The 16,107-nt window shown below is 35.1% G+C and overlaps 1 protein-coding gene and 2 long non-coding RNA genes across 3 annotated transcripts in view; 1 reads left to right on the top strand and 2 right to left on the bottom strand.

Annotated features, from left to right (window-relative positions):
* Nucleotides 1–5,904, bottom strand: part of LOC125655883 (uncharacterized) — an 87,895-nt gene extending 81,991 nt beyond the window's left edge. Inside the window, exons 1-3 of the mRNA XM_056143892.1 lie at nt 5,581–5,904; nt 3,714–4,019; nt 754–1,050 (exon numbers count right to left, since the gene is read on the bottom strand). Of these exons, the coding sequence (XP_055999867.1) occupies nt 754–1,050; nt 3,714–4,019; nt 5,581–5,848 (871 nt within the window). The 5' untranslated portion in view covers nt 5,849–5,904. The remainder of the gene's footprint in view (nt 1–753; nt 1,051–3,713; nt 4,020–5,580) is intronic.
* A 3,804-nt stretch (nt 5,905–9,708) lies between these two features.
* On the bottom strand, nt 9,709–15,941 carry LOC125655884 (uncharacterized). Its single transcript, XR_007362918.2, has 3 exons — nt 15,618–15,941; nt 12,318–12,467; nt 9,709–10,112 (listed from the first exon to the last, which is right to left on the bottom strand). It is a non-coding gene; the product is annotated as an uncharacterized LOC125655884 (long non-coding RNA).
* On the top strand, nt 14,188–14,876 carry LOC130047988 (uncharacterized). The gene is made up of 2 exons (XR_008796819.1): nt 14,188–14,440; nt 14,541–14,876. It is a non-coding gene; the product is annotated as an uncharacterized LOC130047988 (long non-coding RNA).
* Nucleotides 15,942–16,107: the final 166 nt, after the last annotated feature.

Below are 16,107 nucleotides of genomic sequence, written 5' to 3'. Positions count from 1 at the left end.
ATCTTTGGGACAAAGGGGCCTACATTGCAAATTTCTGAATTCCTACACCAGTGGGATCTTACGGTCGGGGAAAAGATTAATAAATGTGGCTAATACCCCTACAACAAAGGACTTCGGCTAACATAATTCATCAATTTTAAGTATGGTACTACTGATTTTAGTTTTGATTTGTATAATTTGAATCACATGAAATTGCACTTTAAAGTCATTCTTAATATCATCAAATTGTTCAAGCGAAATAATATTCTATGACCATCTATAGGAATTTCACATCATTTCATAATGATAAACCTAATTAGTCAAACTGAATTTCCCTGGAATTATGAGACCTTGGAGTGATGGTTTCAGAGAAATGGAGATTACTTACATCCTATATACTGGCTGCCAAGGGAGAAAAATATAAAATACAGCAGATGCCATTGGATAGTATCATGCAACAGGCAATTCTATAGAACATCCAATTAAAATCATCATATTCATTAATGGAATCATCTCAAATAGTACTAATTGTTGCAGTTATTTCCCCCCATGGGCTCGAAATTAGCTTTCGAAATTGTTTAAATATTAATCAGATTCAACAATTCTATACGTCAAATATTTTGTTATTTTCTATGATCATATTTTTATTTAAATTCAAAAGTATTCGAAAGGCTGACGTTTGTCAAAATCAACGCTGTTCTGTAATTGATCAAAGTCGGAAGCTGGTCCTGTACATCACTTAACGTAGTTATAAAATTTTTACTATTTACTTACAATACACGGTGATGGTCTGTGTCCCTGATGTCCTGTTATACGACAATGACGGTCGTGGACTTGTGGCTCTACACTGACACGTTCTCTGATTGTACTTTCTGTTTGCTGTCAATGTCAGCACTGACCAGGTCCCTGAATTGGTCACTCCAGTGGTCAGTGTGTCATCTCCACACACCCAGCTCCACGTGATGTTAGGGTTACCCAGCGTAGACAAGTTACATCTTAAATAAATGGACTGTCCTTCATCCACTGACGTAGATCCATCAGCTGTCAGTTGTGGGGCAGCAGGGGGTGCATCTATTTAATTGAGTTTGATTAGTTTCTGATATTTTTTACGTTTCCATTTCGCTAGAGAAACCTTAGCATGCTAGAATTTGTCAATAAACTTTTAACACTCCCCATTAACTATTACCACCGTAATCACTTCAAACTCAGCTTATTGGGCATCCATGCGTTACGATCTTGGAAATCTTTAAAAGGAGGTATGGATATTCGTAGTTAGAAATCTTGTGCAATCCCATTATGTCACGTTTGCTTTTAAGTTTGCATATGCGTAAAGTATACTACATGTAGTATGATGCGAAGCTTAAGCGGAGAGCGTTCGAAACCTCACCCCCTGTTTAATTGAAAAGTGGGAACTTGGTAGTGTAATGAATACTGTGCAGTAGTATTTTAAGATTAATTGTGTTTAACGTCCCTCTCGATAATTTTCACTCATATGTAGACGTCACCATTACCGGTGAAGGGCTGCAGAATTGAGGCATAAGCTCGGCGATTACGGCCTTTAAGCATGGAGATCTTTATTGTGTCACAGCTGCTGTGACTCGGGGTCCCATCTGAGAGTGAAGTGGTGGATACGCTTTTGTGGATCTAAACCAGTTTTTATTTTTTAAATGACAACTTAGGATAATACTATATGAATTAAATCCGTTGTTAAAGGATGCTTGAGTTTGATCTTACAGAAGAAATAAGTTTTGGTAATTTCTGAATAAATAAAATATGCTTGTTCGTTTCTTCAATCGGAGAGTTTAGTCTTGAATCAGGCTTATGGATTTCCAGAACGAAGGGACATTAAATCCACAATCAATCCCACATTCCTGGGCCTTTCTGTTAAGCCGAAAAATAACCTGAGAAGTTGCGATTGATCAGCATAAAATCGGGTTAGTGTTCATTGTCACTTATATTTATAATAGTTTTCAAAAGGCCCATATTTATTATTTTATAAAGATTTATAATTTTATTACTTATATACATCTCATGCAACGAAGGACATCCTCCTTCCGAGACCAACGATCTGATACATCGATCAATTTCTAAATACGATATTCATATGATATTTCGATGTTCTCAATTTTTTCCCCGATTATAGAAGTGAGTCACTCTTACATGTACGACCTTTTTTGTAACAATTCATTAACAATTTTTGATATATGTGTTTGCCCAACTATCTATTTTGTATTGCTTGTAGGAGTTATGAGATTGATCACTGTTCGTTATCTTCACCTTACATATGTACAAACACATGGATAAACACAAAAATGTTTTTATTTTGGTTGAACATGTTTTGTGATGACAAAGATCATGAAAGTAAGTAATAAGTCGAAAACTGTCCAATGTCAAATATCGAATAGTCCGAGACTGTTCTGAAAAGTTTGCGTCTTATAACTTTAAAGTTAAAACATTTTATGTCCAAGAAAGTAAGCCACTTTTACTATATAGCAGTTTTTCTGTTTGTCATGTATATGCAAGGTGAAGATAACGCGAACAGCGATCAATCTCACAACCCCCACAAACAATACAAAATAGATAGTTGGGCAAACACGGACCCCTGGACACACCAGAGATGGGATCAGGTGCCTAGGAGGAGTAAGCATCCCCTGTTGACCGGTCACACCCGCCGTGAGCCCTATATCCTCTTCAGGTAAACGGAGTTATCCGCAGTCAAAATCAGTGTGCCAAGAATGGCTTAACAATCGGTATGAAACACGTCAAACAGCATTTGACCCAATGGTAGGTTGTATTGACGAACTAGATCATTATAGCGAACATAGAATTTGCGAAATGCTGATAGTGCATTATGTTGTGTGGCAGCCAACTCTATTATCATAGGCATCCGATCCACCTCTGGTAAATCCAGGGGTCCGTTTTTGTTTAACTCTCTATTTTGTATTGCTTATAGCAGTTATGAGATTGGTCAATGTTCGTTATCTTCATCTTTCATTCAGATGATAGAAACAACTCTTAAGAAAAAAATTAGATTAAGGCTACCTTGGAAGAAGGCTTATATAGGCTCTGCCTGCTGCCCAATCCTATTATGTTATACATAATAAAATATGTTTAATTTATAGGCTGTCACAAGTCGAAGTAATTTTTAACGTGACTTACGGAAAAAAGTTTATCACGACTGATATTAATTGTAAGTTAAGTTTATGATTAAGTCTTGATCTTAAGAATTTTAGTAAAAAAATTTAATTTTAACGGAACTTAGCATATTATGCAGCAGTTTCCAAAACATTCTAAGGAGGTGTTATTATATATATCAAGTCTTATATAAGAAACACTATTTGTAACACGTTTGGTGACAAAGTACGAAAAACTGTAGTGGACAATGTTCATATATCAAGGGAAAAATAAGCATATTCTATAATATTTATAAATAAGGCATTTACTAATTACCAGAATTTCTCTGGAGGGAAAAGCATTATAAGAAATCAGATTCATTTTCAAGAGAATCGCAATGATAATTATCTGATAATAATTCACTATGCCATTCATTTTCATTTACAACAGAAAGGATATGCTACTTTTCTTCAAATTCAAATCTTGCTCATTTATGAAATTTAATCTCGCAACCCCTTCTTGTTATTGCCGAAACCCATCAATCAATCAAAATACACGTTTTAAAGTACTGCTATTTGCCATGTTGCCCATATACATATTGAAATGTCACAAATACTTACATATAACATTTACTTGAGCTTGGGTTGACATTATTGGAATATCTCCATCTATGTTGACAGGAGTACAATATATATTCTTCCCATTATCCGTTCTTTTAAAGGATGCCGTAAGATTACTGGTCACATCGTACAGAAGGTTATTCATTGACGAGCTGGATGAACTTCCACTCACGACCACGCCGTCACTGTACCATGTTAAGTTTGCTGCTGGTCTGGTAGCATTTGATACACAGCTGAAGGTGAAAGACGTTCCTTCAATGAGCACTATACTGGACGATGGTGACAGTGTGACATTACTGACGGGCACTGAAATAAAAACGCCTTACTATTATCACCACTAATATTAGTACTATCATTATTAAATTGCCAACATATACATCTCACTCATAACACGATCGGTAATTTCAATATTTTTGATTATTTCGTCTGGAGTAGCTACCACCACTTAACGAAATACCCATCAGGACCCGGTTTTTCGAAAGCTGGTTAAATCTAACATATTGGTTAGATTTAATGCAGTCGAAATCAAGTGATCAGCTAACGCAGTGGTTAAATTCTGTTTGTCAAAAACAATATAACACAATAGTTATCTGTATGCAACACTGTGTTAACTGAGTAAACCATTTGCTAATCACTTGATTACCCAATATGCACATTTACTTCCTATGCAAACAATAAAAATTCACGGGAAATATTGAATTCGAAATCGCTATTACTCAGAACCTCCCCTATATTCACACTAAATTTTTGAATTTAAATTGTCATCCGACACTGATATTCTAACATCTCCTTTTTTAAACCTATCAAACTAATGTACCCATGGTAGAAAGCTTCAGGTTTATGTTTCTCATTGATAGAAAGATGACGTAAGGGTTGCATCATTGTCGTTCAGGATTATACTAGAAAATTCATTCTCTTTATAAATACACTGGAATTCTTCTACAAAGGCTCCGATTAGACACTTTTTATGCATTTTGGATGTTATTATACTGGGAACTAAGATTATAAAATTTGTGTGTGTGTGTGTGTGTGTGTGTGTGTGTGTGTGTGTGTGGATTCTATTTGGATTCATTGTTTCACTACCGTAAGCTAGTATTTTGCTATTGTTACAATTTTCTTTCAATTACTGATTGTAAAAAAACATTGTTAGATTGCCTTTTGTTAGTAAATTCTGCTGCGCTATATTAATTGTTTGTTCTGACCCATAACAATTTTATGCATAATTTATATCGAAGGCTTTTTGTGAGAATTACCAGATATCAGTTGGAAGACCACTCCCCGTTCTCAATACTAAACTTCTATTTAGATCTCGATCATAGCAAGATGTCCGAGTTCGGAACGGAATATTTGAAAATATTGATACACTATTTGAAGTTTAAGAAGAACGTCGTAGTATTCCTTATAGTGCATTGTTGATTGTATATTGTTCAACGAAAAATATTTCACTCATATAGAGACGTCACCACTGCCGGTGAAGGGCTGCAAAATTTAGGCCTATGTTTAACGCTTACGGCCTTTGAGAAGGGAGGTATCTTTATTGTGCCACGCCTGCTGTGATACGGGGCCTCGGTTTTGCGGTCTCATCCGAAGGACCGCCCCATTTAGTCGCCTCTTACGACAAGCAAGGGGTATTGAGGACATGTTCTAACCCGGATCCCCACGGGATCTAATTGCATTGTAAACTATTTCAGTATCATTATTGTCCCAACACACGATTGTACGTCACTTCAAATGTATAAATAGATAAGGTATATTTCAAAAACAATTAAAAGGAAAGTCAACTCGAAGTTTTAGAAGAGATATTAAATGTGCGTATCTACCTCTATTGTTATATCTTCATTGTGCTATGGGTACAATTTGCTAGTACCTTGTACAAAGATGGTGGTACTACTGTTCTTTATATCTTGCCCCCCGCCACTTCTCTGACAGTAGACGGTCTGGTTGTGAGCAGGATTCAACAATATTAGGCTGAAATTCCACGAAGTCCCAAAATCACACTCTATGAATGAACCATTGGTGTTATTACTACATGACTGGAATTCTCCTCCTCCTGAAGCATAAAGGATTTTATTTCCCTCACCGTTGATATAAAAGAACTGATATTCTCCACTAGTCTGGTTTGATTGACATGTCATCACTAACGTTTGTCCCTCTCTGACTGTGGCAGTACTCTGTGGAGTTAACGTGATGTCTTGACCTGCAAAATATGATAGAACAGAAAATAAAATAGCAAAGATGGAATTGCGTCTACCGTTATTTTCCATGCGACTCGCACTTTTGAAGTAAAAAAGGTCTTCTAAGACTTATGAAAAAGTCCGTTTGAGAGCAATACCTTGTGAAATTATATCAAATGAATTTACAGTTATTTGTAATATCACCCTAAAGATAATTAATATCATAAGTGTGTAAAAGTGGAATTTCGTCCGTTTCTACTAATAAACCACGATGTTTCCCATTGATTGAGAAACTACAGCATTATTAAATGAAATACTAGTAAAACCTAACCTTATTAAAAATTTGTGTCATTCTCTGAAAAAGCATCGCTTTCTATATTTTAGTTTAGAGATTCATATTTTGGGTAAAGTTTAAGAAATTGTTCTTTTTCAGCGATACATATTTTTGTAAATTTTAAGATATTGATAACACATGATGAAAAATGCAGTTTCCGCAAGGCTGAAACACTGCGGAAACACTGCGGAAACTTAGGTATACATAAGGTTTCTGCCAAGTTTCCGCTTGGAAACTTCAAGTTTCAGCAAGATTCCGCACTCCGGAAACTTAGGGTGTCCACGAATCCATATGGTTTCCGCAACGGAAACTTGCTGAAACCTCAAGTTTCCACGAGTTTACGCAGCCATAAACCATTGACAATATAAGTGTTATATCGAACTGCGGATTTAAATACTATCTATATCTCAGGAACCAAGTGGAAACTACATTGTCAAGAGCCTATAGATACCAGAAAATTTGTCTATATTCAAAAGTTTGAAAAGCACTTTAAACAGATAATTTACCATTGGTCAGCACTGCGAACGAAGCGTTCCGTGCAAACCATTTAACGTTCCGTGAAAGAATCATTCGTACCGTTCCGTGCAAGTGGCGTAGTAGCAAGCTTCAGAGTATGTACCTTTACTTTTATTTTTAAACCCTATATTTTGTATTCTGCAACAAAATCACCATGCCGAACAGGTAAGTGTTTCTTGCATAGGGGTTTGCTTTGAGGTACATGTATGCACTCGTTAAACCATTTGCAGACAGGTGCTCATCGTCCTCAACTACAGACGAGTTGTCAGTTTCATACTCTGTCTCGTTTTCCACTATTAAAATTTCGTTTTCTAGAACACTTCTAGTATACTGGGCCCATATTTGCTAAAGTTCGTAGACGTAAACGTAGCGTAAATCTAGACGTAGCGTACGTTTACGTGTGGGACGGTATTCACAAACAGTCGTAGACGTAAATTTACGTCAGAAATAAGCGTAACTCTACGTGTGCTATACTAGTTTACGTAAGCTGATCGTAACTTTAAGAATAAACAAAGCAAATAGCGACTTGTCATTTTTATCGATAATTTCTTGCGTAAAGACCTTACAAACCCTCTAGATGCATATAAGCTGGTTAGTAACACACAAATTAATTGTATTTATTCAGATATCATCTGCAATTGTGCAAGGTGAAGATAACGAACAGTGATCAATCTCATAACTCCTACAAGCAATACAAAATAGATAGTTTGCCAAAACACGGACCCCTGGACACACCAGAGGTGGGATCGGGTGCCTAGGAGGAGTAAGCATCCCCTGTTGACCGGTCACACCCACCGTGAGCCCCATATCCTGATCAGGGAAACGGAGTTATCCGGAGTTAAAATCAGTGTGCCAAGAACGGCTTAACAATCGGTATGAAACACGTCAGACAGTATTTGACCCAATGCGAGGTTGTATTGACGAACTAGATCGTTATAACGACCATAGAATTTGCGAAATGCTGACTTCAATCGAGACTGTTGAAATCCCTGTACCATCAACTTGTTTGTCAGTAGCTTACCTCGAGTTAAAAACTGACTATACCCAGAACAAGCTCTTGCATATCGAATCAGTTGAGATATATAAACACCATATGCAGGCGATAATGGAATATTGCTACATAAATGTGGGAAGTTGACGATGGAGAAACTGAAATCATCCCGTTTGTCATACAGCTGAGTTGTCAGTTTGCCGTTAATGTCTACTTTCAATAAAATATCTAAGTATGAAGCAGAAGTGGACGACTCTGTGGTGTCCTTTATTTCGAGCTCACAGGGATATATCAAATCGACATATGAATGAAAGCTATCATTGTTAATAGACAAAACGTCATCGATATATCGAAATGTCGAATTGAAGGTCACTGTGAGAGATTTTTTCTTCTCACGTAGAAGTTTTTGAATAAATTCTGCTTCATATGAATATAAAAACAGGTCAGCTAACAAAGGAGCACAATTCGTGCCCATAGGAATACCAACAGACTGTTGGAAGACCTGATCACCAAAGACCACGAAGATATTGTCAATGAGGAACTCTAGCATATTTTTTATTTCAACTTCAGAGTACTTGTATGTGGAATCAGAGTGGTGTTTAACAAAGTAAGTTTTTGAATGACTGATCACTAGATATGAATATTTCCGTTTTTGTTGAAGAAGCAACTGTCTATGGTGTCAAAGAGTCTAGTCTTTAATTTATCGTGAGGAATGGTCGTGTATAGTGTTGAAAAGTCATAGGTTTTAATGCTATTGATTTGGGAAAAAATCTGTGATTTCAAGTTTACTAAAAGTTCTTTAGAATTTTTTAGAATCCACATTTGATTAACACCATGGCCACTTCTGGCATATGTAGTCGCACAGTAAGTTTGAAGTTTCTCCTTCACAGCTGTGACAATTCTCAAAATTTTGATCCCGATCTAATTTACCTTGTGGCGGATCTCAGTCTGATTTAAAATCAAACCCCTCACTTCGCTCGATATACGGACAGTCGCTGTCCGTATATTGAGCAAATTGCGAAATTTGATTTTAATCAGACTGGGTGGATCTAACCTTGCCTTTAGAAATAATTGGGAAGCTTTTTATTTTAGTCATGCAGGTTATTTAAAAAAAAAAAAGAATATTTGCCATTTATCTTATTATATAGGGTAGGTCTAGCATCTTTCAGGGAAATACATTTTTTTGATTTTCCAAACATGGTGGAATTAATGTATACATATGCAATCAAACATGCAATGTTTTAGATTTGAAAAGAAGAGAGTCACTGTGTGTACAAGAATACATGGTGATCGACAGCTATAGAAAAACTATTTCTACTTATAGATATGTGATCTTTACTTTGTGGTTATAAGCAAATATTGGTAGTCCAAATAACTCTTTGTTACATTGTCACTTACACAACAGGGAAATGAGCCTCTAAATAAATATTTCTTAAAAAAAAAGATATGCATTTCATTCCAAGAATACAATTTTGTGTAGTTTGTTTCAGAGAGCAATTGTAATGCCTACTAGTGTAGTCATGTGTAGACTTTCAATCTTTCAGAGTGCCATTTCCTTTAACTATAATCCTACAGGAGTCAAACCTTATTTGATAATGCATATATATGAATCTTTCTACCATTCATGATTTGTATGTAATTGACCTTTATATGTGATCAGCTAGGTAAAAGTCTTTGCAGTGTATATTACCAAACTCCAAGGATGATGCCTTCAACATACATATTATTTTGTTGAAGCCCACCCCCCTTCCCCCCCAATTTACAAAAATCTCACTGATAAAAGTTCATTCTGAAGGCTTCTCACATTAAACCGACATATGTATTAATGCTCCTCTTTACAAATTTTAACCCACTAGACAACTTTGTTGACAAATATTTAAGATTTATTTATTATGTCATCTTTTTAATATCAAGATGTTAAAATCATTCTAGAAATGGAAGTAATACATGTACATGTCAATATCAATAACAACATGAAAATTCACCTAAAAAATTATCTATTAACAAATATAATTACATGTACATAATTGTATGCATAACAATGCATGTACATGTACTTAATTTCTTAAACATGTATTGTAACAAATTCTGTTTTGCTGAATATCAAACTTTTTTTATTTTACTGTCAATTTTTAAATGTCCATATGATATAAATGAATAAATAAATATATAAGATGACATCAATGTAGCAGATGGACCATCAGCATGGATTGATCAGTCGGTAGAGTACCATACTACGGGTCATGGGTTAGATTCTCAATCCTGCCATATATTTTTGAATCATTCCTCTGATCGTCCTTTTACACAATCATGGCAATGGAAGATGAACATTTCTCGGTTTCGCAAAAGATTTTTCAGGCCATTACAGCAATGTACCCATAGACCTAGAAAAATAATAGTATTACATTGATTTAAATAAACAACTGTCATTACACTGCAATCAAATTCCATAAGGCTTGAAAAATACATGCAACATTACATAATTGTTAGTTAAATAAACTGTAAAATTGTGATAATACTGATTTTATTTACAGTATATTCATCTACCGTACACCATATCTGGGAAGATATCATTAAGTATCACCTACAATTTCTAATTTTAATGATTTATAACCCAAGAGCCCATATTAAGAAAAAGATTTCAAATGACCCCAAGGTCAACTTTAGTATTTTTTCATTAACCATTCCCCTTGTAATGAAATTGGCTTCCTTCCAAACCAGAAAAAAATACTTTTTAACCAAGAATGGTAAGTTTCAGTTAAGGTCATTCACGTTTATAAATAAAAAATAATTTTTTTGTGACATTTCAGGTACAATTCACTGCATTCTATTTTCTTTCTACAAAATTCTCAGGTTTAAATAGTCTAGAGTTAACATATTTTGATAGTTCCTGGTTGTGGCAAGTAAAAATGTAATATCAGCTGATATGTACTGCAGTAAGGTATATGAATGAGGTTTTACTGTAGCAAAGAAGGTGAGAAAATTCTTTAGCACAATTGAGTATTGAACCTGGTACCTTTGCACTGAGCTACTCAGGCTGACATATAATACATGGTAGTACAACATTATAAATTTAAAGGGGCATATTTGCTGTGAAAGTGATGGCAACCATTTTTATCTCTCAAAATCTCCCAATGGCAAAGGAATATGTATTACTGACTAATAAAAATATTTCTTTAGTAAAATAAAAAAAACAACAACAGAAACCTAACAAGAGGCCCACAGGCCTTATCGGTCACCTGAATACTAGTGGAAAAGTATCATTACTTCCATGGACTATGACATCTAGAAAAAATTTCCTGTTTTAAATATCTAAGCTAATTATATTCTAATGTTCAGCAACAGTATAAAACAAAATATGTTCTTAAAACTTCACATCCCTCAAAGTGCATACACTGATGAAAGGCTTTAAATAGGTGTATTCACATGAAAACATCAAAAGATATGACTAATTTGGACTCATCTTAAAGTCATAACCCTGGGTTGTGAAATTCACCATTTTTTGTACATCCTTTTCTGCATTTATATTTTATACAGGATCAGCAAACTTACACATAAATACTATATACTAAGTTTGGCCCCACCCTGGGGTCAAAACCCTTACTCTGGGGGAAATCAAATTTACAAATTTGGTAAAAGATTACATGCTCTATCTATTTAGTTTCAATTTAGTATCAATAGCACTAAAGAAGACGTTATTTAAGCGTTTTACACATAAACACTTTATCACAAGTTTGGTCCCGCCCTGGGGTCAGAATCCCTACCCCGGGGATCATGAAATTTACAATTTTGGTAGATTCCTGCCTGCTCTACATCACTATGCATTTAGTTTTTCTTATATATGTGTGTTTCTTGATAAGATGATTTTTTAAAATTGGTCCCCCTTGTCCCAATGATGCTTCATACCAAATTTGAAAAGAATTGGACTGGTAGTTATTAAGAAGTTAAAAATGTTCAATTGTTAACACACGACGAATGAAAACTAATTGCAATAGGTTACTGAGTAAACTCAGGTGACCTAATAAAAGTACATTTGATAACCGCTTTTAGTGTAAAGAAATATATAAAGAAGAATTATTGGCTTGCAAGATAATAATTATTTAGTCACCAAAATTACATATATTCATTTGCTTGCTTTGAGATTAAAAGGTGTTTCAAATAACTGAATACATGTGTTATTACTGATCAGAAATATATAATATAGAGCAATTTTTATTGAGTGTTGATTTCAAATTTTGGTGACAAAATTACAGCTTTTATTTTGGAAATCATGCAAGAATTTTTAATATCGAGGAGATAAAAAATAATTTCAAAGAAACATAGTGTATGTCCTTAGATTGGTTAAATTTCTATTTGCCAAAAAGGTGAAGATATGCTTAGACAGACAGGTACAAAACATGCAAAATGGACAAACTTTGATCATAAAAACTAATAAATTTATGTTCTTAAATCTTTGCCGAAGGATTTAATCATCAATGCATTACAAAAATCATTACATCATGTACCATGTATCATAATTTGTTTTGGATTTTTTAAAACTTTGTAAGTACAGAAATGATTAAATGTGTACAAACAGTGGATATACTTACATCATATATATGTACTGTACATCTTGCATCCCAATCCTAACCCTGGGGCATCATGGAAAATCTTTCAGGAGAGGACATGAAGAGAAATGCATCTAAATCAAGGAATGCTGCTGTCTGTTGGCAATTTATTTCTTGACCACCTTTATGACCCTTTGATAAATAACAGAGGTCAGCTAACTTGGATATCTAGTGCATGTTACATGTATATCACACCTAATATCTCCAATTAATACATAGTCAATGTTATTCTACATTAAATAAATTAACACTGACTTCACACAGTTGTACAACTGCATTTGAATGCGATTTTGTAATCACAATATTTTCTGAAAGTTTTGCACATGGATGTGCACAAGCAATAATTGAAATGATGCTAAAAGAGACTGTAACTGTTCTCATCTGGTATCGAGTCCATTCACCCTATCTACCTGTTCGCCCAGATTATATATTGTTAAAGCAATAATAATTTTCATATTTTATAACCATGCAATAGAGGGGCACGTACAAATAACACATTTTAGAACTAGTGCCTGTATATATTATGTATATTTTAGATTCATGTTTCACCAATATTCTTGTTTTTCTTTTTGCGAAATGATGTGAAAGCATGTGCGTACTTGTGTACAGGTAGCTATGATTTAAGAAATAAGATGTAAAACTTATACGGTACCAATGTTGATGCACCAGATGCGCATTTCGACAAATAATGTCTCTTCAGTGATGCTCAACCGAAATGTTTGAAATCTGAAATAACTATGAAGTTTTAGATCTAAATATAGCCAAAACCAGCGTGCCAAACAAGTGGAGCCAAATTCGTCCAAGGATAAGAGCTATGCATGAGGGAGATAATCCTTAATTTTGAAATGAATTTCTAAATTTTATAACAGCAATTAAATATACATCCGTATTTTCAAGGTAGTAACGAAGTACTTAGCTACTGGGCTGTAGAGACCCTCGGGGACTAACAGTCCACCAGCAGAGGCCTCGACCCAGGGGTCATAATGTAAAACTTATACGATACCAATGTTGATGCACCAGATGCGCATTTCGACAAATAATGTCTTTTCAGTGATGCTCAACCGAAATGGTTGAAATCCGAAATAACTATGAAGTTTTAGATCTAAATATAGCCAAAACCAGCGTGCCAAACAAGTGGAGCCAAATTCGTCCAAGGATAAGAGCTATGCATGAGGGAGATAATCCTTAATTTTGAAATGAATTTCTAAATTTTAAAACAGCAATTAAATATACATCCGTATTTTCAAGGTAGTAACGAAGTACTTAGCTACTGGGCTGTAGAGACCCTCGGGGACTAACAGTCCACCAGCAGAGGCCTCGACCCAGGGGTCATAATGTAAAACTTATACGATACCAATGTTGATGCACCAGATGCGCATTTCGACAAATAATGTCTTTTCAGTGATGCTCAACCGAAATGGTTGAAATCCGAAATAACTATGAAGTTTTAGATCTAAATATAGCCAAAACCAGCGTGCCAAACAAGTGGAGCCAAATTCGTCCAAGGATAAGGGCGTTATAGTAGATTTGATCACGTACCAACTTCATGTCATATCCCAATAACATTCAAAAATGATATTTTATTTCTTATATTTATATTTTCTATTTTGATTTGTGTTCTTACCGAGCTTCCATGATTATGTAGCAGATGACCAAAATAACGATCGTAGAACACAAAATATAGTTCGTTAGAGTTTTATCGAATAAAAAATTAGGAACAATATAAAAGAGAATATAAGATAGAGATATTTAATTGAAAATGTTAAAAAAAGACGAAACATGTGTAAAATAAAGGTAATTTAGAGCGTAAAGTTAACTGAAATGACGACAGGAAGAGTGGAGTAAACTACATCCGTGATGTGATTTGGTCGCGATCAGCGATGGAGAAACTGGTGTCAGTCTAGCTTACTAAGTTGAAAACGCTTGTTGATCACAGATTTCGACAGAAATTCAAAGGATCTGAGAGAATTGATGGTGGATATGATGGGTCAAGTTAACGTTAAGATCTTAGTCGGGTTTTTGGAAAGAAACAACGGTGACTCGCGGTAAACGTAGCCATGCAGGAGACGATTCAAGACAGTAGGACAGATTTAGACAAAGTGCAGGTAGGTTGCGTCTTTTATAATTATTTACCTTCAATGTGTGTAAAAGAAAATTAAAACGAACTGACGGAGTTTTTGTTCACTTGAGAAATTTCTGTTGTAGAATTTTAATGAAGACTCGCACCGGTACCCTGACATGAACATCTAAATTTTTCGAGCCTCGAAACCAGCCTTGCTTATGATCATGCTGAGTCATAGCCGTGATGGAAGTTGCCAGGAAACAACAGGTTAACTTATCATCATAAAGTAAATAGGCTTATAACTCTGTCTACATGCCTTCGCTTCCAATATCATAGAACTTTATAAAATCGCCATGCAGAAGTTGAAGACAGTATTTAAAACTGTATAAAATGAAACAACAGAATGATATGTTTAATGTTTCTCTTTTATAAATTGATGAAATTCTTGTTTGTTTACAAAATAAAATCTGTATAAATATCCTGCTGCGTTTGTTTCTGTTATGATATCATTGCAGTGGCGGATCCAGGTTTTACGAAGGGGGTGGGGTGGGGGTGAAAGTCAAGTATTAGCCAAAATACTCAGCCATTTTGGGTGCCAATCTGGAATTTTACTCGCACTATTTCTATTATTTAAATTTGTGGCGAGAGTGGGGGGGGTCTAAATCCCCCACTGCATTGCATAAGCAAGAACCCAGGTGAAAATACAGGAACTGACTTTTGAAGCGGTGATTGTATTCATACGCAAGAACAAACTGATCACGTGACCAAATTCATGTCATAAGAAATTGAACATCGATGTCATTAGTACTGTCATATAAGGAAGTGCATTGGCAAATGTAAATATACTGCTTTGATGTTGTCCCAGTCATGAAATTAAAAAAAATGGGATAAATAACTTTGAATTTCAATTGTGGTATTGTCAAAAGTTTGAAGTTACCATGTACACAAATGAGCTTGTGTCTTAATGTGTTAATAGTGGACACATATAAAATTGTAAATAACTAACACATATGTATATGTGCTCACTATTTAGAAATTAAGATCCAGGCATTATAGCAGCTACATAGGTTGAGAACAAAATGAATAAGGGACTGTGATTTTGCGATGTGTGTCATGTACTGAATCCCCTTGAAGTCAATTTAACATTATTTAGGGGCCTAGTGACGAGTAGTCAGTGGTAAAACATTTAAGGTTATTACTACACAAACAACTTAACTTACTTGTCAGTCCATGCCGACTTCTTTTTGAACACCTACAGCATCGCAGATCCATGCACAAGTCAAATGCGTTAAATTTGATGAACCTTCCATTTGGATTTGTAAACAACACTGAATAACGGTACAGTTGATCGACATGCCGTTGGCAGGCATACGTATACGTTGAGATTCGTTGCTTTCTCACAAAGTTCTGTGTTCTTTTTCGTCATAATGCGGCGGTAGCGCAGGGAATTCAAAGTAAATGAGCAAATTCACACTTTTTACGCTTCGAAGTGAAAATAGCCACTGCGCACGCGTAAGTGCAATCGTACATCGTAAGTTACGTTTGCGGCTACGAACGGTTGAGTACGTAACTCTAATCTTAAGTCAGACGTAAATCCTACGTTTACGTCTATGTCTACGAGCTTTAGTAAATATCGGTCCTGTGGCCCTATTCACAAAATATCTTACGACTAAGATCAACATTTACGAACACTGTAATTTTCTTTATTTT

Source organism: Ostrea edulis, chromosome 7 (assembly GCF_947568905.1).
Source record: "Ostrea edulis chromosome 7, xbOstEdul1.1, whole genome shotgun sequence".
Taxonomy (NCBI): domain Eukaryota; kingdom Metazoa; phylum Mollusca; class Bivalvia; order Ostreida; family Ostreidae; genus Ostrea; species Ostrea edulis.
This window is presented reverse-complemented; position numbering and strand designations above follow the sequence as displayed.